At 39.0% G+C, this 24,439-nt stretch overlaps 1 protein-coding gene across 1 annotated transcript; it reads right to left on the bottom strand.

The window, feature by feature from the left end:
* Positions 1 to 6,731: 6,731 nt before the first annotated feature.
* On the bottom strand, positions 6,732 to 24,309 carry LOC109642352 (solute carrier family 2, facilitated glucose transporter member 1-like). The gene is made up of 10 exons (XM_069527270.1): positions 24,086 to 24,309; positions 21,209 to 21,301; positions 18,397 to 18,557; positions 18,076 to 18,316; positions 10,878 to 11,040; positions 9,956 to 10,143; positions 8,675 to 8,779; positions 8,488 to 8,589; positions 8,195 to 8,398; positions 6,732 to 8,030 (listed from the first exon to the last, which is right to left on the bottom strand). The coding sequence occupies exons 1-10, from the start codon at positions 24,101 to 24,103 to the stop codon at positions 7,824 to 7,826; spliced, it is 1,482 nt and encodes a 493-aa protein (XP_069383371.1). The 5' UTR covers positions 24,104 to 24,309; the 3' UTR covers positions 6,732 to 7,823.
* Positions 24,310 to 24,439: the final 130 nt, after the last annotated feature.

The following is a 24,439-nucleotide window of genomic DNA, read 5'->3' as shown; positions in this document are numbered from 1 at the left end:
ACTGGGGACAGGAACAATTGTCAGCTAGACTGCTGACTGGGGATGAGATCTCCTTATGGATAGATTTCACTGAAAAACAAGGAATGAGAAACGAAACTATTTCAAAATGATTTTTGAAAATGCTCTATTTTTTTAGTTAATATTTTATCTTCGTATAAAAATAATATGACACTTTTGTCACCTTTTGATTTATCTGCTGTTATTGGTCAAAACCTGGTATCGAGATGTTTGTAAGCCTCATATTGGTTTACTCTACAGTTTGACAATCATACAGATGTAGGAGCTGCTGATGACAGTGTCTGCTGTCTTAATATAGATGTATATAGAACATGGAAGTGTGGAGATTTTCCACACATTAAGTAACTCAGCAGCAAATGCAAATTTATAATTCATCAACATCAGGGAAATGGAAATGCCAAATATAACTACACAATCCACCTAGTTTAGAAAAAATATTTGCTGAAAACTGGCTGCCTTTGAGAAAAGTTTGTTATTAGTGAAAGATTTGGCACCAACATGATGTGATTTGACAACGGCCCCTTGTCTCCAGTTGGCAGTCTGTCCTGGTTCCCTATTGACGCTCTGGTCGGTCTGACCTATCCCTGGTTTCCCAGCAGCCTTCTGGCAACTGTTGATGTCCCTCATGTCCTGTTGCAGTCCTGCCAAATACACTGCTAAAAATAAATAATGGGAACATTTAATCGTCGCAGTATAAGTCTACACCAATCGAGTTGGGTTGTGAGCTTGGGTCACACTAGACTAGAGAACATAGTTCAGTGCCCAATATAGGTCTTGCTTAAAGATTAACTGCACATTTTAGAGTGGCCTTTTTTGTGACCAGTCCAAGGCACATCTGTGCAATAATGTGAAAGATATGGTTTTCATTCAAATAAGTCTGAGTAAAATAGTGGAAAAACAGTGCTTTTACTTTAGTTCTGGATCAGGTGCATCTGGAACCATCCCTTAGTTATGCTGCTATAGGTCTAGACTGCTGGGGGAATTTCCATCATGCACTGAGCACTTTTCCCCGTCCCTATTTTAATACATGTCAAAAACTATGTTTATTTTTTCTCCCATAGTCCCTCTTTCTCTTTCTGTTGCAGGACAACAACTATTATTACTATTATTAAGAACAATATCTCAGTAATTAAATATTATATGAATTGTGCCTGTTATCAATAATAATCAATAACTTCTTTACACTGTTATTGTTTACATTTTAACTAGTCAGATCTGATACCTGATGGTGCTCAAGTGTTCCAGGCCTCGCTCACCTCTCTCTCCCCCTCCTCCCCTTCCCCACTATCTCCCTCTCTCTCTTCTTTCCCCTCTTTTCCACCCATCTCTCCTCTCCTCCCCTTTATCTTTGCTCACCCAAACCGGTCGAGGCAGATGACCGCCCACATTGAGTCTGGTTCTTCTAGAGATTTCTCTCTGTTAATGAGGGAGTTTTTCCTCCACATCCAAAGTGCTGCTCATTGTGGGAACTGTTGGGTTTCTCTATATTTAATATGATTTTAAGGTCTTGACCTTCTATGTAAAGTGCCTTGAGATAATGTATATTATGACAAAGGAAATAATAAATATAACAAAACTAGGCCTGACTATTTGCTACTGCTTAAACACACATCCCAAACAAAAGGCCTAATCTGATAATCTAAAAAATATCTTAATTGAAATATTACAAAGGTGGCAACAACCAAACTGACTTGTGTCTAAACTAAAAGGAGTACCTACGTGAGTGAATGTATAGGGTACCCATCTTACCTAGTCCTTCCTTCCCACCACAGCTACCATGGTATTTTAGCAAGTTTGTTATCATACCAACACAACAGAAAATCATGGGTGCTGCACACAGGCTGAGGCCAGAGAGAACAAAAAGGAGCAAGACTCTCAGGTGTGCTCCTTTTGTAGACCCCCCCCACTGCCGGTTGGACACGCTCTAATTCAGTGGTGTCAAGGTCAATCACAGAGAGGGCCAAAATTAAAAACGGACTACGTCGAAGGTCAAACAGGGTCAACATTTATTAAACAGGATAGACAGGATATATGATAAAGTAAACATATTTAGGTAGGCTACATTCTTCTTTTATTTACATGTGCCAGAGCCAGATGCTAGGCATCTTTTCTTGGCTGCCATTCCAGTAATGTTTGGAATTCTGTGCTGTAGAAACCCTCAAGATGGAGTGAAGGTGTGCATCAGTGAGACAAGTCCTGTGTGGGTTTTTGTTCATCTTCATCACAGAGAAAAGCGTGTGGGTGAACTTGACAGGGCACAGACAGCAGCACACAGGCACTGGGATCTCTGGAACACTGGAAAAATAATTTAATATCATCAAATACTCTCCGAGTGAGTGGAGAGGAGCATTTGCTCCATGCGTCAAAGCGAGTCCTGTGCACTGTGGCTCGGCCTATGGAGCTTTTTTTCACAAAAAAAAAGTGTGCGTCCTATTTAGCTCCTGAGGAAGATGTTGCTGGTGCTGGAATGGCCTGAGTACAGTCCCGACTTGTCTCCAATAAAGAATGGACAATGGAGACCCCTTACTGTTGCACACCTTGGGACAGAATGGGACAAAATGACACCATCACTTGGTGTCTTGAGTCCCTAAATGTCGTGGGAAAAGGAATGTCAACATTACAAAGTGGTCAATGCTCTACTGTCCCAACTTTTTTTTTAAATATGTTGCAGGAATCAAAATTTAAATAAATAATTTTGAAGAAAAACTATAAAATTCATGATGTCAAACATCAAATAATGTGCTTCTGTATTGTTTTACTGAAATACAAGTCAAAGATCAGTTATAAATCACTGTTCTCAGTTTTAATTTAAATGTAACGTACCATCCAAACTTATTCTGATTTGGGGTTGTACTAGGAGGCCCAGCAAAATAGTCAGCAGAAAGTACCTTTAGTAAGCAGGCTTTGGTGCTGTGTAAATTAATACAGCTATATTAACCAGAAAACCATTCAGGAGAATGTGTCAGATAGTGATGTCTGTAACTCTGATATGGAGGGCTGTTACATCCCTTTTTTTTATAAATAGAGAAGAACACAGGACAACCACAATAACTTATGGGGTCAAAAGTGTGCATTCGAACAAAGGGGAGGTTTTACAAATGTGGGGGAGGTGAGGACAAGGTGGTTGGTGTCAAAGAAACTGAAATGAACATAACAAAATATTGCCTGATCTATTATCTATTCTTTAAGTAAAACAACCAAAATGCCTAGCTTATCTAAAGAAGCAACTCTCAAAATACACTGCTGACACCAACCAATAACATGGCAGCAGATCTGAGACCAAGTCAAGGCTGAAGGCCAAGGCTGAACTCTGAGGGCTTGCTCCCTTTATTCTGGAGTTCTGGGTTGCGATAGGCTGATGAGGAATGGGGGGAACCAATGAGCTGAATCAATGCAGCAGCTACACAGGTGCCAGCCATTACCATCATCATCAGCAGCAGCACCAGGCCCTTTGACCCCGCCTTGCTGCACGTAACACGGGCCATGAAAAACAAAAGGTGAGTGTACCGTCAGTATGGTCCATGAAATGAGGTTGTTCTAAATCCAGGTCTTCATGGCCCACAGCTCTGTAGATCACAGATATGTTCTCCTGCTGAATAAGGCAATTTTGCTGTATGTATTGTGTGGCTTGTGTACCTATTTTATCCACAGCATATAGGAGAGCGCTCTGATGGATGCCTGTGATATTTCTTCTGTATCTACCAGCTCCCAGTGACTAAAATGCCCAATTTGGAAAGTACCTGTATGAGTGTTCAAAGAGGGTTCGTAGTGCTGGCTCCAAAAACGTATACAAGTTTATGAGGATTGCTTTTGGAAATCTAAAGCATTCATCTATTTATCTCTTTCCGCAAATAAATCCACGTGGTTGTGAAAAATCCTTTCCCTCCTGAAGCAGAAGCAAATAGGCCATTGCGTGAGCAGGCTAGCTACAGTCTTTGATTCTATAAATAGCATGATTAATCACTGTTTGTTTGATGGCATGGTTCCCAATTAACTCAGTTGATGTGAACTGAAGCATGTATTGTGCATTTATTTCAAAAGACTATAATGCTTTCTAAAATAATACAAATAATGATTAAAAAATAATAATATAAAAATAAACAATATGGAAATTTAAACTGGAACATTACCGATTGTCAACCCACTTCCTACTGTTAGAATATTGATAGTACATGAAGATGAACAATTTATCATTTCCCACCATGTTGCTTGGACACCAAAAGTACAGATGATGATTTGTACATCTTTGGCGGACGTTTGCCTGCTCTTTGGCTGTGTGTTAGAACTACAACATAAGAGGGAGCAGCGGAATCAAAACATCCTGGTTGAAATCAATCGGTTATGGCAACAACTATACAATAATCCAATAGTTATGGAAGAACACTACATTGACAGTGTATTAAATGAGCATGAATACACTGTGGAGAAACTACGGCGCAAGGAGCAGGAAGAGGCTGCCACTGCCGAAACTGAAGCTGCACCAGGCTGTGAGGATAGCCGCTGTGGAAAATGTGCACCAATGCCAACAAAAGAGGAGTTGCTGTGTTGCTTTTAACTACCAGCTTCAGCATTTGTAAAGATGAGTCAGGAGTGAGAGGAAGGCTTACCCTGGTTGTTGTTCGCTGCCAGAGAGGTAGTTCAGGAGAGCACAGGATTTAGTCCCAACCAGCTTGTGTTTGGTCATACTGTGTTGGCCATTTACATTACTGCATGACAAAGTGGTGTTCTCTGAACCACCCCTTAGTCTGCTTGATTAGGTGCATGGTTTTCGGCATAGGTTGAACATTTAGCATCGGCTCAGAGGAAGATGAAAAATTACCTTGGGGCAAAGACTCGCAAGTTCAGTCCAGGACACCAGGCTCTGGCTTTGTTACCACTAGTGTGTTCACCATTTTAGGTCAGGTTCCAAGGCCCTTTTACAGTTTTGCGCCAGGTGTCTGAGCAGGATTACCTGCTATCTACGCCAAAACGTAGAAAGTCAACTCAGCTCTACCATGTGAATCTGTAAAAGCCTTATTATACTTGTGAATCATTAAAAACATTTTGTGAAACTGGGGGGAGTATGCTGCAAGATGATGTGGTTTCACCCAATGAAAGCCTGCTCCGTGGTCGTTTGAAAAATTCTGAGTGAGTGTGTGATTTAAAATCTGTGTTTGGTCATTTGTCCTGTAAGCTGTGCACTGAGCTGTCTGCTTTCGTTTTGGTCATTGCAAAACAAACTCCTGCTCTAGTGTGCGTATTGCACCACTTTCAAATTTAGGTTGACTCTGGTGTTCCCATTTTGGTTTGGTTTGTCATACTGTTTGGATATTCACGTTTAAAAAGCCTCGCCTCATTCATGTCTTTCTCTTGCGCTCTCTGAGGGACGAGGTTGGCTCTCCCTGACTCCCCACGGCTCCATACCTTTGTTTGTGGACAGACATTGTGTTGTGGTTCCTATCTTGTTTTGTTTAAATAAATGGCTGTAAATATAACTTTCAACATTTGTCATCTCCCTCCTTGTCACAGTCTTTTGAGCAGCTCAACTGGTCTTCAACCAACCTAAGTTCACTCACACTACTCCGCTCCTCTGCTCCCTTCACTGGTTACCAGTAGCTGCCCGCATCCGCTTCAAGAACACTAGTACTTGCGTACCGTGCTGTGAATGGATCGGGTCCAGTCTACATCCAGGACATGATCAAACCATACACCCCAGCCCGTCCACTCTGCTCTGCATCTGCAAATCGGCATCTCCCTATTGACAGAAAGTCTGCACATCTTCCGCCTCAGACTAAAGACACATCTCTTATGACAACACCTTGGTTAAGATGATGATGTCTAATAAACCATTGACAAATCTGTTGTTTATATTAAAAACAATAAATAATAACTATTAAAAAATATATGTTTAGTTGCTCTTACATGTAGCAATTAGTAGTTTTTTTATTTATTTTTTATTTTTTAAGCAAATTGTACTTACTTGATTCTTGCTGTTCTGGGTTATACCATCATGGTTGATGCACTTATTGTAAGTCGCTTTAGATAAAGCGTCAGCTAAATGATATATAATGTAAATTTGGTATTTTCTGTTCATTAGTGACTAGCCTAACAAACACTACAGATTAATTTGTACAGTTGACTGTTAATTTTTTTTTAAATATACGTGTGAGGGACATCATGAATTGAGAGAGTAAGCCCTATTGCTTATAAGGCCCAAAATCTTGTGCTATGGCCCTGCTTGTAGGTTTATAAGACTTTCCATAGCAGTGTTCTCTCCATATGTGGGTTTATTAGCTGCCATTAGTCACTTTCCTGGAAACCTACGATAGCTCACTCCTGCGCTACGCTACGCTTTGAGCAAAAGGGAATTTGATTGGACTCTTTCTTCATTTTCTCCAGTCATGTTGCACCAGTTTTTAAATAGTTTCCACCTTTCTGCTGCATAGGGACACATGTTTAATTAGAAGCCAGGAGTGAATTACTTCTTTAAATCCCATTGAAGAAATTATTTTTTGTGACTGTTAAAATTCAAAGTGTGCGTAATAGTGCTTCTGAGTGTGCATAGATTTTATTCTTGCATAAGAACAAATTCCAGACAAGAAAACAATGGCGGATGTCAGAATCTTCCTAAAAACTAGGCGAGTGGATTTTAGGAAGAAAAAAAACTGTTGGTGACAACCACAACAACCACACTGGCAACAAGATAATGTTCATGTTAATTGAAACAGTACACCTAAAGTTTCAAAATGTATTTTTATTTAACTAAAAATAAAAAAGGAAATGACTATCAGATTCTATACAACAATTGAACCTCATTTAATTTACTGAAGAGTCACAATTAAAATTTTAAATAATTTTTCTATATAACTTGTATAATGTATATAAATATTTACAGTCTAAATCCACCCTGCTGTTTCTGCTGCAGTACACCACAGCCTCTCAGTTGCTTCATCTAGCCACTTGCCTTGTTTAAAATCCTGTGGGATACAATTTTAATTAAAAAAGGGAAGTGGATATCAGAAATGGAAATGCAACTATTAAATTTCAAATTATTTACTCAAGGTTCACATTTTCCATTTGAATAAGAATATTTCCATATAGTACAACTTGCAAATAACATATAAATACTTTATACTTTAGAATCCTATGGGATACCATTTTCAGTGATAGGGTTAGGGTTAGGGTTAACCTAACCAGCAAGTTCATGAATATTCAGTCTTGCAGATGGATCCAGCCTCCGTCTTGAAGACAGATTTCCATCTGTCAAGTTTGGCCAATCACAACCATTTATCGTAAATGGGGCAGGCCCTGATGAAGGATTTTTGTTAACAAACAAGACGGCTGTATGCTGATGTGAAGAGGTGTCAAATTAGCTTTTTGGTAAATTTTCTCTCAAATGAAGAACATCAAGTGCATTTACACCAATTGTTGATACATTATGTCACACATTTCATTGCTTTCTTTGATTTCGTGGTTGGTCTATCCAACTGTGTCGAGGGGAATATTGAGCTACAATGTTGAACACTCAAAATTAACAAAGAGGTTTCACACTAATTTGCAAATATGATTTGTCTGCTGATGCCAGACTACAAGGCAATTGTAAAAAACAGACTTCCTTGGCTACAGACTGGGCCCAAAGTAACTAACAGTGATGTCCTCAGTCAAGTTATCCATCGTTATATTGCTGTATTTCCCAAGTCTAAACCCTTTTATGTAAAAATAACCCTATGATTAGTGTTGTGGAAATTTGACATTAATATTGCTTTGACAGTGTACCACAAGTGTAACAGTTAACACTGTTGCATGTGAGTTATTTATTACAGCTTTCAAAGGTCAGGGTCATCCCCCCTGAGGGTGTTGAACTCTTCAGGGGCCGAGTATTTGTCAGCACCCTGACCAGCTGACTGTCGAAATCCTGCAGAAATCTCATCAAAGCTGCGGCCCTTGGTCTCTGGCACCTTATAGTACGTGAAGACGAAGAAGCCGAGCAAGAGGACAGTGAAGATGATGAAGACATATGGACCACAGAGTTGCTGCATCAAAGACAAACTTTCTGTTAGATTTTGAACACAAGCATCAATGTGTATATGCAGTGCAACAGGCTACAGTTAGCAATATTAATGGCATTTGTGGATTGAATTAAACCTGTAATATAGGCATAATGCTGACAGGATTTTATATTTTGAAATGATCTTACCTCAACATACTGGAAGCCCATTCCTACTAAGAAGTTGGAAGACCAATTGCAGAAACCAGCAACCGCAAAGGCAGCAGGCCGGGGTCCCTGGTTGAAGAGCTCGGCCACAATGAACCAGGGGATGGGGCCAGGGCCAATTTCAAAAAAGGCTACAAAGCTGAATATGGCAGCTATGCTGACATAGGACATCCATCTGAACTGGTCCTGAGGAACACAGCACACCACAGATGTTTTAAGTGTCTTTATTTAAAAAACACAATTTAATAATTGAGAATATTATCTCTAAAACGTACCAACAACGCCATGGCAACAGTTAAGAAAATAGCTGAAATTGCCATTCCCATCAAACCAGTGAGCTGAAGTGGTCTCCTACCAACTCGCTCTACTACAAACAACTGCAAGAGAGAAAGTATATTAGTACAGAATCTTGGAGGTATACACCTGGATGAATTTTTTCCATAAAGTTCTTTTGTGACTTACGGAAACCACAGTGAAGGCAGTGTTGACCACACCTGCACCAATGGTTGCGTAGACAGGCTGGGAAACACCCGCTCGTACAAAGATCCCAGTTGAGTAATAAAACACCTAAAGAGAACAGGCAACAATTACTTTATTTTATTTATCTGGAGTTTCTGTTGTGTGTGTACGACTTTCTCTGTGAACTAAACACCTGAACAAGGAAGTGGATTACCCAGAACTACAAAGAGAGTTGCTTATTGACTTGTCCACTTTGAGAATGAATTTGTTGATACTTAGTGATTTGATTTGATTACAGTTATTATCTTAATTATATTCAGGATTTTATTGACCATCCTCACACATTTCATTTGCTATTTGTTTACCATTAGAATAACAGCCCATCTCATTCAACACATACTCTCTTCTCTCCTAGCAATACCCCAGGCCAGGTCATAGGTAAAGGGCAGACCAGTGGCTAATTGGGATGTCTATGCTCAGGGACACAACATGATTTAGGTATGCACGCTTTAGGCTTTGTTATCCAATAAGATGTGAAATTTAAATGTAACTTAGAGAGTGACAGCATCTCTAGCCTTTCATGGACGTGTTGTTGAAATGGGTGATATGAGGTGGGGAAGGAAGGAGATAAATTGGAGTGCCATGTGAGACATCTTCGGATTTGGGGGAGACAATCGCTCATGTTACTCTGTTAACGTTGATATTGTTCCACCTTCTGTTCCCTTGATGCATCAAGTCTACATTAAACTCTTCTGGCTAACACATCTGCTGCCTGACTTCTCCTTTCAATATCTTCATCACGAATGACAGTACCAAATTTATATTTTTACAAGAGATGAATTGGCTCTTTCCCTCCCTTTGAAGGATGGTGCCCCAAGGTAACTTTAAATATTGGTTGATAATGATATCTTACTATCAATATTTTAATATTTAACATCTTATTAATTTCTGATAGCAGATAACTGATTATCTGTTACACCAATAGAAATGGGTGCTTTGTATAATATTTTATTAGCGGGTAGTTTATCTGACCCATCTCCTTCATCTACATATTGTGGGAAAAAATAATTCCATGTAGGAGGATGGCATCCTCACCCTGCAGTGTGGGCATTGAAATCGTATGACTGGGTTAGAGAGAGTAAAAGAAGAGAAATCGATTATGGGAGCAACCAAGTATTTAATTTCTTGTGATTATAATTGACTGTAAATTGTATTATGTGGCAGACCTCATCCATTTGACACTGAGTTGGGACACAACAGTTCTCTTTTCGCCTGTGGACTTACAGCATTGATTCCAGATAGCTGCTGCGACAACTGCAGCATGATAGCAACAAAGATGGGCTGGCGGTAATTAGGGGAGCGGAAGAGCTCTAGGATGGTCACCCTCTTCTCCCTCTTCATCTGCTGGCTCTCCTCCCTCATCTCCTCCATGTCGTCACTCACGTCGTCAGTGCCCCGCAGCTTCATCAAGACTGGAAGACAGTAGTTTGAGTCAGCATGGAAAATGATATTTAAATATGTGGTCAAAAGACAGGGGTTTAATTAAACTTTCTGGCAGCTACTTTTGCCAGTTCAGTTAACCACAGTTACTTTGAGAGAACATGTGTGTATCTGGGTAGAAAATATTTCTAGCTCTGGATGCAATTGTATAGACCAACCAACAAACCAATCAGAGCAATGAAACATATGACAGAAGCAACTGCTGGTGAACAGATCCATCTGTGAGTGTGAATGATCATTAGCTTTCTGATTGGTCTAGTTTCCAGGATACTTGCATTGCTGAAAATTTTTGATTTAATGAGAGGCTGTGATGTACTGCAGCAGAAAAAGCAGGACTGGTTTAGATTGTAATTATTTATATACATTATACAGAATAAATCTTACTCAAAATTAAAAATGTGAAACTTCGGGAAATTATTAGATTTTTCCATATCGGATATTAATTTCCTTTTTAAAAAATCTGGTCTTAAATACTATATTAGGTGTAATGTTCAATTGATATGACCTGTCTCTGTTGTAAGGTAATTGTAATAAGTGAACCTCAGTATCACAATGCTCTCTGCACGCACATTCATATGAAACATCTTTTTCAGGTCTGTGTAGAACAATGAGGAAAGAGAACCTTTTGACTTTTTGACTCACAGTGTGTTTGTGTGTGTGTGTGTGTGTGTGTGTTTGTGTGTTTGTGTGTGCATGTGCGTCTCACTGCTGCGGGCTTTGCTCTCCTCATTGCAGTCAATGAGGAGGTATCTGGGGCTCTCAGGACAGAGTGGCAGCAGGGCACACTGCAGCACTGCTGGCAGCAGAGTAAAACCCAACAGCAAGGGCCACAGGGAGGCATTCCCCATGATAGATTCAATTCCAAAGATCTACACAAAACACAACACATTGCTTACACATATTATATACAACATACACATAATTTAGCTGTCAGTGGTGCCTCCAGGCCTTCTGCTGTTTCAATTATAAGTCAGAAAAATGCACCACTGTAATTATTAGTAGGCTAAATTATTTGCCAGTTGGCATGTGTCAATAGCCTAATGGGGTTGATCAATTCTATTTACAAGAACAAAGCCAAATTCTGACATCAAAGATTTGTTGTACCATGGTAGCAGCAGTTCTTTTTAAAACAAATGTAGTGTTAAGTTTGAGGTTGGGGTCTCAGTAACTTCTATAACGTCGAGAGAAGAACAGACAGATAGGCAGACAGACAGACAGACAGACAGACAGACAGTTCTTCATTTATTTGTTGGATTTTCAATTTCTGCATTTTTGCACCAGCATTCAGATATTAAAATTGTGGCAGCCAAGAGCTTTATTCTCTTTATATTACTACATTTTAAGTGCAATGTGCTGATGATTAATTTTCTTTTTGGGGGATTTTTATATTCTCATGATAAATTATTGCAGTACAATGGCCATGAGCGTCAAAACCAACAATCTACTGTCTACTCCTCTCTTCTTGTAGTATCTTCTTTCTACAAGGCTATGGCACTATAGTAGACTCTCTGCCAACTCTCAAGATGGAACTCAGTTTCTGTTATCTTGAACCTGTACTACCTTTTCCGTTTTCTGTGACCAGGATCCAGTCACCAGCCTACTCACACACCAGCCTGCTCACAAGCCATGTCGTCTACACAATCTCTCCAACCCAGCCGAGCCAAACCCAGTTAAATGGTAAATGGTCTGTAAATATTCTAGTATATAGTCTTGCATGTAGTATATGGTCTATATAGCACTTTTTTATATCGATGACCACTCAAAGCACTATATACAACAGTTTTGCCGTCCACCGATTCATACACACATTCATACAATGCATCTATGTGCAGCACTTTCTCTGTCATACTTCATTCATACACTGCCAACTAATTTAGGGCTCAGTATCTTTCCCATGAACACTTTGGCATGCAGAATGGGGGAGAAGGCCGCCAATCTTCTGGACAGAGGATGACCTTTGCCTCCTGAGCCCCTGCCATTACTATTCATCTGTGACAACAAACCCCTTGACTTATTCACCACAACTCTGTCTATGCCTGGGTCCAATCATGAAACAAGATGTAAAACGAGAGGTTTTAGCCCACTATACACCAATATCTAACCTCTTTCTAGAAACCACCATCACTAATTCCTACTGCTAACATCTTTTCCTACTGGAAAGTGGAACCCAGGAAGGATGCCTGCTGAACCCTCTTTTGCTTACATTGGCTATTAAACCTTGAGCAGAGCTTATCAGATCAAAAACAATGATTAGAGGCTTTGATGTTGTATACACACATATAACACATACAATATCTCTTTCAATAGACAATGTCCAGCCCCATGTTTGCTTGAATGTTTGTTATTTAGACACATTTCAGCTTCTTAAGTAAAGTTATTGGTTAAAAAAAGACACTAGTGGTTTCCCCTTTTACTGGTTACCTGAGGAAATAATGTAACCTAAAACTGCTTAAGCTTAATCTTAAACTAATTGTAACGCACATTAAGAAAGATTTGCAAAGATGCCCATTTCTTGGTTTGGTAGGATAAGTGTTCTCAAAATGAATATATTAACAGACTTCCCCCGTGATCCGAGCAGTCACCTGAAAATAATCAAGACGATGAACTGCAAACTAATGTTCGCCAAAACAAACAGCATGCTAGCAACATGCAGCTAACCCTGGTGGGCATGGAGAAACTCCTCAAGTCAATGGAGGACCGGATTATTACTACTATTACTGCCCAATCCCTGCTGACTGAGCAACTATCGATCAGCACAACCAGACAATTCAACTCATGGAAACATCCCTCAAACACATGGAGTCCAGACTGGCAACTCTTAACTCTGTCCACCTGCAAAGCCCTGTCCAAAGAAAACAAAGCTTTCATTCTTAGGAAAATAGATTAAAGCGCAACAAGATCTGCATAACCTGCGTACCTGAAAGAGCTGAGGGCATGCAGAGGCAGACAGAAGCATTTCTAACCCCTCCAAATGTCGACAGGGCACATAGGGTCGCCATTGCCAGTAGGAAACCGGTATTGTTCAACCACATATAGGAAATGACAACTACATCTAACTACATTCCAAACTGGCCCTCCCTTTTTAGTTCTCTTAATGTAAAAGGTATGAACACCTGGGTGAAAAGACAGAAAATAGGGTCTTACCTACAGCAATTAAATTCAGACATAGCCCTTCTACAGTAAACCCATCTTAACAATAAATACATCAATTATCTTTAAAGAGGCTGGGTTGGGCAAGTTTACTATTAACTGTTTGATGCTAAAGCCAGGAGGACAGCAATTCTCATACATAAGGATATTCCATTTCAATTAACTAACTAACTAACTAACTACATAACACGGAAAATGTGTACTTAAACCGTTTATTCTTCTACTACAAGTCAATTCTCACTCAAGCAGAACAGCCAAATCTGTTGGGCCTCTTAACAATAAAAGTCCCATATAGATACACTGCTTATGATGACAGGAAATACAAATTCACTGACAAATCTTTCAAAATAAGGCAACTTAATAAAAAATTAAAAACATCAAGAATTGCTGAACAACAACAATAGGAATTGCCGAACAACAAAATAAATATATGAATATAATAAATTGGTTGTTGTGCCCCCTATAAATGTTGCCAAACAAGATGCCTAAAAGCTTCAACTTTATCAGCTTGATTTGGATGTGCCTGCATTATTCAGAGACCGACTCCCAGTAATATAGGAAAATACTCCAGCTTTTTGAATCATGTAGGAAACTGGTTTGCAGCTATAATCTCTGGGCATTTTTAACAAATAATTAAAAAACCAACAACAACAAAAAACATCAACAGACATAACCAACATTTAAGTAGCTATGGATAGACAGAGGTAGACATTTGTTCAAGACTGGGGGCCTGTACTATGAAGCAGAATTTGTGGTTATTGGGGTAACTTCAGGTTTTCACCACAGAGTCTCTCTACGAAGCTTGTTCACTTCTTATCAGGGTAAATCACCATGGTAACTTATACTGAACAGCTAAACTGCTCTGGAGCAGGTTAAGTTGGAGATAAGAGATAAACCTGTATAATATCTCTGCCCACTGACCAATATTTCTTTGAATAACCAGGAATATACTTTTGTCCTTCCCTTTAAAGGTCCAGTGTGTAAGATTTAGGTGAAAGGGAACTACTGGCAGAATGTTAATGTAGAATAATCCTCATGATGTTTTCACTAGTTCGTTTCATCTAAATTGTATGAATAGTAGTTTTTTTTACCCCAGAAAAGACCCTTTATATTCAAATACTTTATATGTACATCGAGGGGACCTTCTCTACAGAGGCCGCTATGTTTTTTACATTAGTCCAGACTGAACAAACTAAACACCTTTTGAGTTTTTATGACAACTGAAGCTGCCACAGGTTCTTTTTCATGTTTGGAAGTAGAGGGTGAGGTGAGGGGTGTTCAGCTGCAACTTTCAACTTCAACAATCTATGTCACAAAATTCTACACACTGTATGTTTAAGTAGGTTTATCATATGAAATTAATATTAATTTGGAATGGGGAATAGATAGTTTACTGTTTTACCTTGTGACAGCCCCCCTCACTCCCCTCTCTCTTTCTGAGACTCAAACAAAACACTACACTCCTTAAAGGGAAGGATAAAGGAAATTTAAAACAATGTCTGGTTGGTTAAGTCAATCATCGCCGTTAACACACAGTACATCTCAATCTCTTCCTGTTTCCAGATGTGCCAGACGCATCCTTTCTCCAAAATACCAAATGCACACAGTCATGAGCACAGGGCCATGTGTTTTTATTGACTAGTGAATGCAAATGTTTCCACAACAGTGTTCTCTGTGATTGGTCATATGCAACACCACCCTTTTTATGTGCACATGCACATATCTAGTATGAATGAGAATTCCTGGGTTGACTTAACAAGTTAAGTTGGTGGATTTATCCAAGGCAAACACAGGCATGGCGCCCTCCTATACAATAAGAATGAACCATATTGTCCATTCACATGGATCTGTCATCTATAACCTTGGTTTTCAGGAGGATCTCGGATTAAGTTGATGATAGGCCTCTGTCTTATATCTTGGTTTAATTAAGTGAGAAAATAACACATACAAGGAAATAGGAGGTCAATTATGGAGTTACAGAAATTAATAACAAAATATACTTTTAAAAATGATGACCATTTATCTTTGTCCCTGTCTTTTTCTTCCTCTCCCTTGAATGTTTTTTCTTAAAAATACACGTTTTTTAATCATCATAGTAAAGGCCATCATGTGAAATACCAGGAGCAAAATGTGTTTTTGTGTGTGTGTGTGCACACAGACATAGGCTCACGTGAAGTAGCAGGTAAGTGACTTTGTTGAAGAACAGTGGAAACAGTGAGTCCCTCTGCTCACAGCTGCTCAGTGATCAGCTGCTTCATGATCAGAGTAGAAGCTGCAGTTGGTTTATATCAAGCTGGAGTTTCTGTTTCCTCCTCCCCTCTGACCTGCTCTCACTATAACTAATAAACACTCATCACTAGTTATCAGGACCTGATCAGTACATGAAGTAACTCAGTGTTTGTTTGATTCCAGAGTTTATGAGGCTGCATTTCAACACCATGAAAAATAAGTCATCCACACAATGTGTGCGCTCAGTACAATATGAGAGGCGACACACACAGGACTCAGTGTTTAAGTGACTGGAGCAACACAGATTCATGATCCAACACCATCAATTAATAACTAACACATGATCATCTAAATAATCCCAATAAAAACCGAACAAATGAACGTGAACTCGTTAATTTTCATCTGTATGAACTGAACTAGATCTTTTTAAGTGTGAACTGGGGCAACACTTCTCATCAGTCTCATGGAATAGTCCATTGCAGAGGGGGGTTGCAGAGACACTAGTTACTTGTGAATTTTAGGCATTTTGATGTCGTTTAGTGTATGGACTTTTACAAACAAATGATTAATTAACAAAAAAGTAAAAAAAAACATTTTAACCATAGGTTTATTAGGTTCTTTATGGGGCCCCTGGTAGTTCAGGGCCCAAGGCAATTGCCGACCTTTGCCTAATGCCGACCTTTGCCTAATGCCGCTGACAGATTAGTCTGACCGTTTATTAGATTAAGTCGACCCGGATTAATAATTAACATTTGTTTTTGTAAATAGATGGCAATGACATTGTCGTAATGGGAGTAGTTTAAATGAGGGGGTGAAGGGATGCCTCTCATCACCCACAATGATCCTTGCCCTATTCATGACTGTCCCTGTAAAAAACGCTTTAAAAACCCCATCTCTCTCTCTCTCGGTCAGGGAACAAACAACTCTCTCTCCACCTCCTTCACATGGTGGAAAAGAATGGTCACTGGAGCTTCTTACCTACATGCAGGCCTGCCTGATGCAGACTTCTACAACATCTTCCTCCAAGGCAGTGTTATGAGAATTAAATGCCAGTACAAACAGAAATTACCTTACTTCCTCATTTTCCATGGAGATGGTAATATACTTAATACTTAATAAACTTAATACTTAACCCAGCATAACATACTGCAACATTGCTAAGCATTAGGCTGTTTCAATGTGTCACTGTATTGACTTGATTCCATGTAAATGTGTTCATAGGTTAATTATTTGTTAGTATGTTCTACACACGCTCATATCTGGTACTACAGTAATTTCATGTAACTAACTTCTCTTTAAACCTGATATCTTTTTCCTACACCAAGTGGCCTTAAAAAGCAGCCATGCAGTCCAGTGGCCATCTATAGTTTCACCATCTTGTCTGTATTTTGTTTTTCCATCTTCTTTGTAGTACTCATTTTTTCAAACTGTAACATTATATAGAGTTTGTTTTCACATTTCTTAATTGTTTCTGAATATATGGGTGGATGTGTTTAAAGAGTGAATATTGCCAGCACAACCTTCAACTATTGCTGAATACTGATGTGGTAATTGATTATAGTTATCAAGATAATTATTAATCACTGGTCCAAAAGGATAGTTAGCATAGATAGAATCTATAGATAGATGAAGCAGTGTTCTGTTAAGTACAACTTATTGTATTTAGTTGACTATTAAGACAGTAAATGTAATCTGTTCTAGCTGTGGATTAATAGTCAGGCATGATTGTTTCCCAGAGGCTTTTCACAAGCATCACCCCTACCACTGTTCTGCATGCCTTTGTAAAACTTTTCACCAGAGACCAACTTCCCCTGAAGGTTGGTATAGTCCCTCTATAATCAACTATCCTGACGTGTTCCGAGGCCAAATGTGATATGCTGTCCTTCCAGCAAGTTCTGGGTCTACCCCTGGGTCTCCTTCCAGTTGAGCGATCCAAGTAAACTTAAAATGGAAGGCACCCAGGAGGCATTCTGATAAGATGCCATAACCATCTCAACTGGCCCCTTTTGGTGTGAAGGAACAACAGTTCTACTCTGAGCTACCTTTGGATTTTTTAACTTCTCACCCTATCTCTACAGCTGTGTAGCCACCCGATCTTTTAGATCCTTGCATTCAGTATATTTCATTCACCACCCAGAAATTATAACAATAGGCCAGGATCAGAACATAGATCGACTGATAAATTGAATTGTCTTCCCCACAACAGTCTTCTGCATGTCGCACTGACCTGCCAGTTCATCTTCTGCTCCTTCTTACACTCATTTGCCAACAATGACCCTAAATATTTAAACTCGATCTTAGTATCTAAAAATGTTCAAATTTTTTCCTGAATGTTTGTGTTTTGACACTCAAGGCCACCTTAATTATGTGTTATGGTGTATTTTTGGAGTAATTTGTACTCTTCCAGTACTTCACTCATTGTGCACCTGTAAATGACATCACTTTATGTGGAGATCTACTTTCTCATTTTAGCTGTCTACAAAAACAATGAAGAAGGTGATTATGGTTCAGTTTTAAGATCTCACCTGTGCCATGAGAATGCCGATCACTACACCGAGCTGATGCAGAGTGCCTAATGCTCCACGGAGAGATGTGGGAGAGATTTCTTCTACATACATGGGCACAAAGCCAGTGGAAAGACCAGAGTAGAGACCCACTATGAAACGGCCAATGATGAGCATCTCAAAGGATGCAGCCAGCTTGGAGAATCCCATAAACACAGCCGCAATAAAGGTGAGTACATTGGCCATAAGCATGGAGTTCTTCCTGTAAAGAAAACAAGAGTATTCATGCATATGTCAATAATATGAGTAAAATTTTTTAAATGATTCTGGTGATAGTCATACCTGCCAAAGCGATTTACGAAGAGGCCAACAGAGAAGGAGCCGAACATTCCCCCCACAGAGAAGATGGCCACAGAGAGCGACCAAAGAGCTGTTAAATTGTTCTGAGGGATGGGCTCTGAAAATCTGCTGATCCACGTCTCATTGTAGAAGCTTTCAATAATCTACAACAAAAAAAAAAACACTGTAAACTGGGAGAGTGGGAGATTAATAAAACAGATTAAATTTTGCTTTGTCAAGTTTGTCAGTCACTACTTTAGATCAGACTGAATTATCCTGATTAAGCTCATAGCACCACTTCATCAAAGTACAACTTCACAGAGCTGCAAGCATGGCTATAAATTGTTTGACTCCAAATAAATATGTTGATTAACATTCTCTGTCATCCCCTACATCACACTCTCATCCCTCTACATGTGAGCTGGATATGGATCACTCCAGATTTCCTTTCATGTTTATTTTAGGTATTTAACAATTTATTTAACTTACAATGACAAATACAATTGTGATAAAACAGGGGAGCGAATATTAACATATATTAAACCAAAAGCACAGTTCCTGTTTTCATTCTGAAATAACATTTTCTGCCCAGATCGCCTGTCAGATTGCAATTGTTACCTGTGTGTAGATGCGTTTTTGCATTTTTCCTCATGAGCACAAGAATGACTAACATCTATGTGGGAAAGATAACCCCTTATTTGTACTTTAAACTCTTGTGATAGAGGCTGCACATGGGGTTATTGGCGCTGAGGCAGTTGAGTGACGGATCAAGCCATTCATTTTCGCCTTTTGGCATAGTTTATCTTAGGACATTTAAATCCTCTTGCACCATTAGACTTTAACAGTAGCCTTTTCTATTAAGATTGATATTTGCCAGTATACAATGTCAGATGGTATAGTTGCCAGTATAAGAGAAGGAGGCAGAAAGGCCACATTCAGAGGAGAGTCCGCAAGTGCTGGACCTGAAAAGATATGTATAAGCAAGCTGAGCACGTGTAGTACTGGTAGTATGTTGTTGTGCTATATTTTGAACAGGGTTGTAGGGAAATTCCTACTCAAATTGAAGTATACACTTTTATTTTGAAAGGTGTGGATCGCCACTTCCGTTGTTATGGTTGTTTTGTTTCATAGCCAGATAAAGCCTGTGACAGCCCTGGTAGCTGTACTGCTGTTGCTGTGGTAGCAATAAATGGTTCAAAGAACTTCTCTAGGAGTGTGTCACTCACAACGCAGAGTTAGAGACACTACAACTGCGTGTGTAGTGTCTCTAACTCTGTTGCATCTTTACACCAATCCCCAGCCTCAGAGGAGAGAAGAGTTAAGTGGATTAAGTGTACTTATCATGGCAAGTTAATGTCCCAGCTACAGTCAGGAAAATTCTGATGGTGTGCGGAGTGATCTGCAGTATAATGTTATCATCTGGCTGAAGAGCATAAATCCCAGCTATAACTACCTCAGCTCTGCCTCACACGGTAACCTCGCCCTAAAAATTTACAGTTTAGATCTCCACCAGCAGCCCTAAATGGCACGCTCCTGTAAATTAGTGCAAATATGGATCGCTCAGGTAGGATTCTTCACCACAACAATCACAGAGCTCTGCTCCTCAGAGACACGTGCTCATTCCGACACACACACACACACACACACACACACACACACACACACACACACACACACACACACACACACACACACTTTACAACCCAACTGTCGCCCAACTCTGAATCAACTCTAAGGAGCAGTAGAGATGGACTGTATATTATTGTCTTAGAAGTGTTAGACCTGTTTCAACATGCACCATAAAGCCATTTTTAGTTAATGTGCCCACCGTCTAAATAAAGAAAACTGAAGTTGAGCTGGTATTAACTGTAAGAAACATGGGTGACAAAATAATGTTTTGGAAGAAAATTATCTGATTAAAAAATGCCACTCAAATGTAAATATATGTATATTCTAATACTTACCCTTAATATTAAGAATTCCAAAGGTCAAGTGAAAACATATTCATGTAACATCTCCATTGATCCAAATTTTCTTTGAATCAATAATTTAATGAACACAATCACAATAAACACATTTATACAAGAATATATCTTCTATCTGGTTTGCTTTTCAAACAAAGGCCCTAGCTGACTTTTTTGAGTGCACCTGGTTCTGGAAAGAATTCTGCAGAGTCATCAAGACCACCGTCGGCCTCAAGCCTGTTTACACCCTTATTCCAATGGACACACTGAGTTCTACAGTAAATCTAAACACTGAACTAAAAAAAACTTTACATGTGTCTGTCCTTCACTAAAGTACATATATTTCCGTGTTATTTTCACTTATTATCCACAACATATACCAGCATCTGAACTTCATACTCCACTTTTACGTTTACATTGTTTTTTATATATATCTAAAGTAATCAATAACAAGAGGGGAATTGCTCCACTGATCCATTCAAAGCAAACAGGTTAAATTAGACCCTGCCTGCTTCAAAAAGAGCAAAACACACCTGCAGCAGCAGCAGGAGCAGCAGAAGCACTCACTGCTGAAGAAACACCTGACGGATGGATTTAAAAGATGCTACTACTAAGAGTAAATCTTGTCATTTTACATTCTGCATTTGCATTCTCACTTACTTTAATCATTTATTGTTAACATTGGAAATTGAAATTTGTTTTTGGTCAAACATTGCATTTTAAAATTGATAATAGTTATGAAGAAAAATGTACGTTAAAAATCTTTCACGATAATTGAGGAAAATATGGTTTGTTTTTGTTGTTGCTGAAGAACATCTGGCATCACTATGACCACATAACAGAGTACTCACATTCTGAGGAGCATTGATGACGCCTGTGTTGTAGCCAAACTGGAGAGAGCCAATCACAGCTGTCCCTACAGCCATCATCAGCTGAGGTGTCACCTGTTATTAGAGAAGCAAAAGGCACAGGGTGAGTGTGGCTGAGGGGTAGAGCGGTCGTCCTCCAACCAGAAGGTCGGAAGTTCAATCCCCAGTCTTCCCATCTGCATGCCAAAGTGACCTTGGTCAAGATGCTGAACCCTGAATTGCCCCTACAAGTTATAGATATGTATGAATGTGTGGGTGAATGGCAAACTGTAGTGTAAAGTGCTTTGAGTGGTCATCAAGACTAGAAAAGCTTTATATAAATACAACCATTTACCATTTATAAGAGGTCTCAAAGTTTAAAATCATTCAAACAAGGTCATGTCATTATATCGTGTTGACTCAACAACACTAAAAATCTAAATGAAGACAGGTCAAAATAGAATTGTATATAAATTGTATCACAACTCCTTAAAGTTGTGGGTTCTTTAATTCAGACACTGACAAACACTGGGATAAAAGGATAAATCACCTCATAGTTTTACTTTTGGCATATAATAGATTCCATTAGGGGTCGAGTATTAAGCTGTAGTTAGGCCTGGTTCGCAAAATGAGATATCAACAGGACCCCTTTTCTCTTTTATACTCGAGATGCAGTCTTCACTTAAATGGTAGGTATCACAGAAAAATACAACAACCACAAAAAAAAGCAAAAAAGAACAACAGTTTTGCTTCCTGCAGGAGCACTGTTTCCGGCTTGTGTTTTGGTCTCTGCTTTGACAAACAGTTGGAGTGCTTTTTCCTGTAGAATGCCCCATCTTTACCAACATTCTCTGCAATTTTCTCCAGGAGCCATCTGGGAAACTCTGTGCTCCCTAGTTAATGACATTAATGATGGGTCTGTTGAGAGAAACCTGTTTCAGTCTCGCCTCCAGCTCGATCCATGAACAAGGACGAGGACACTGTACATATACCAGACATAAACCAGGGACAGCAGTTGGCTAACATTACTGACATCAAGTGACAAGTGCAAGGCCCCCAAGCCACAGTCTCTAATTAAAGTTATTGTTGTTACCATGTTTCTCTGGAAGGTCAAAGGGCTCCAGTCATTCTGATCAAAGTCATTTTTACAATAAGTAACGGATTCAACCAAATGTCTTATCTAACATTTGGTTTGGATGAGGAGAAGTACTTTCTTCATAGTTCCATGACTGGCCTGCAGAACATAACTTGAAAAGTACAGCCACCATGTCCACTGTGGGGGCATTTACACCCAGGAGCCCATTGTTTTTTTTCAACCTCTCAGTGTCTAAAGCACCAGAGACAGTTGTTGGAGTAGACTGTAGAAGTGTTCTATGCTTACTTACATTACATTTGTGTTCTTTACTAATTTGTCACTATCCAGTGATTCATCCTGTTCGCTTGATTAAACCAGACTTGTTCTCCTGGAGTGAATGAGAGCTCAGCTGTGCAAACTAATGGCAATTCTCGAGGATCACTCTCTGCACTTAAGTTCTTTCCTGAAATTAATGTCATCAAGGATGATGAAGATGATGATGAAGTCATGCTCAAGCTATTTTTCCTCCTTTTAATATGGATAGATTTTTGAGACAACCCTCTCGTTAAGCCAGACTAACTTGTTTTACTTAAACTGAAAGAACAACATACTTCTATTTCCCATTTTAAAGCTGGAACAACTTGACTAAATTAAGTTAATACAACTCGGTTTTAAGTGAAATTGACAATTACATGTAAAGTAAACAGAAGATGAGACTAATAATTTAATTTAATATTTTATATTTAATAACAGTTTCCTAAGATTTTTTAAAAGTAAGATCAACTTGTAAAACTGTACAGTGTAGTTTGGAACCCATTCAAGCAAGGATCTGCAGTAAATCTATTTATTTGCCTTGAACAATCAAAAACAAACAGGCTTAGCAGATTAGCCATGTTGTTGATTGAGGTAGAAGGAGCCCAGAGGTTGAAAGTAGTTGAATGCTACACATATAACTGTGTAGCTATAATTAGCAATGTTTTGTTCAGTGTTCTGGCAACTGGGCCTCCATGTTTGGTGTAGTGCTTCAGTTAGACTACTGTGGAGAAAAAATATAAAACAAAAATCTAATTCCATTCAACAGGTTTGGAAATTTAAATACACTTGAAGAAGGTGATGAAAAACAACAAAGAACATTTACTCAAGTACTAATGCACAATTATGAGGTCATTAACTCTTGGTACTTTGGGATATTTAACTGCACTCCATTACATTTATTTGAGTGCTCTATTGGCATTATATTGTATTTGTTATGAGGATCTGTAATGGATTAAACAGACAAAGTACTTCAAATCAACGGTCACTGAAATATTAGAACTTTCATGAACTAAAGGGGTTGATTTTTTTCAGTCACCACAGCAAGAATATAATGTTTGATTTATGCTGTTGATTGAAACTCAACCCACAATCCTCAAAGGCAATGAAGCTGCTCACAAATGCAAAAGAAATGAAAAGGCATCCTGCTGCTGGTGAGACACAACCAGAAATTGGTGATATATGTTGGAAAACTATATGTGATGACAACATTTTTAAAGACTTTCTTTTGTGGTTCTCTCTGATTTATTGACGTCATGCGGCACAGGTATAATTTCCCTCAAATCAGAAAACTTAATTTCTTGTTGATTTCTTACACAGAGTTAGCCTACAAAACACTGTTTTAAAAAATTACAACATTAGTATAAAATACTGTAGAATTACAGTTAAAATATTCAAATAGAGATTGCTCTAAGAGACACAAAACAGTTACCTGTGCCTCTTTTAAAATAGTTTATAAAATATGACATATGTTTTGATCAGAAAGCGGTTACCTTGCTGTGAAGCTCCATGCTGGCTGTGAAGACAACTCACAAACTCCAGACTTCACTTCTTCACACTGTCAAAATCTTGATCATTAGTAATCTGTCAGGTAAGTATGTCCACTTTCAACTTGTAGTCATGATGCGGTGTGGAGTATCATTTAGTCCAACATCAGTGTAAACAAATCTTTCTCAGTTGTCCCCTGTTGCTTCCTCAATTCACCTGCTCCAGTAAGCAGCTTACTGACGTCAGCACTAATTGGATTATTATGGGCTGCAGCCTCAAGGGGAGTAAGACAATCATTCTCCAGATTAGCTGAGTGAAAAACAGAACATGTATCTTCAGAGTAGTAATAGATTAAAAGC

The sequence above is a fragment of the Paralichthys olivaceus genome, chromosome 6 (genome assembly GCF_024713975.1).
Source record: "Paralichthys olivaceus isolate ysfri-2021 chromosome 6, ASM2471397v2, whole genome shotgun sequence".
In the NCBI taxonomy this organism is placed as follows: Eukaryota; Metazoa; Chordata; class Actinopteri; order Pleuronectiformes; family Paralichthyidae; genus Paralichthys; species Paralichthys olivaceus.
Note: the sequence above shows the minus strand (reverse complement) of the source record. Positions and strands in the feature narration are given on the sequence as shown.

What these genes read in the sequence shown, in the direction of transcription:
- LOC109642352 (XM_069527270.1), bottom strand. An exon ending in TTCGTAAATCGCTTTGGCAG is followed by an intron (nt 18,317 to 18,396) that starts GTATGACTATCA and finishes TTTTCTTTACAG; the next exon opens with GAAGAACTCCATGCTTATGG. An exon ending in AGCTATCTGGAATCAATGCT is followed by an intron (nt 8,780 to 9,955) that starts GTAAGTCCACAG and finishes TGTTCTCTTTAG; the next exon opens with GTGTTTTATTACTCAACTGG.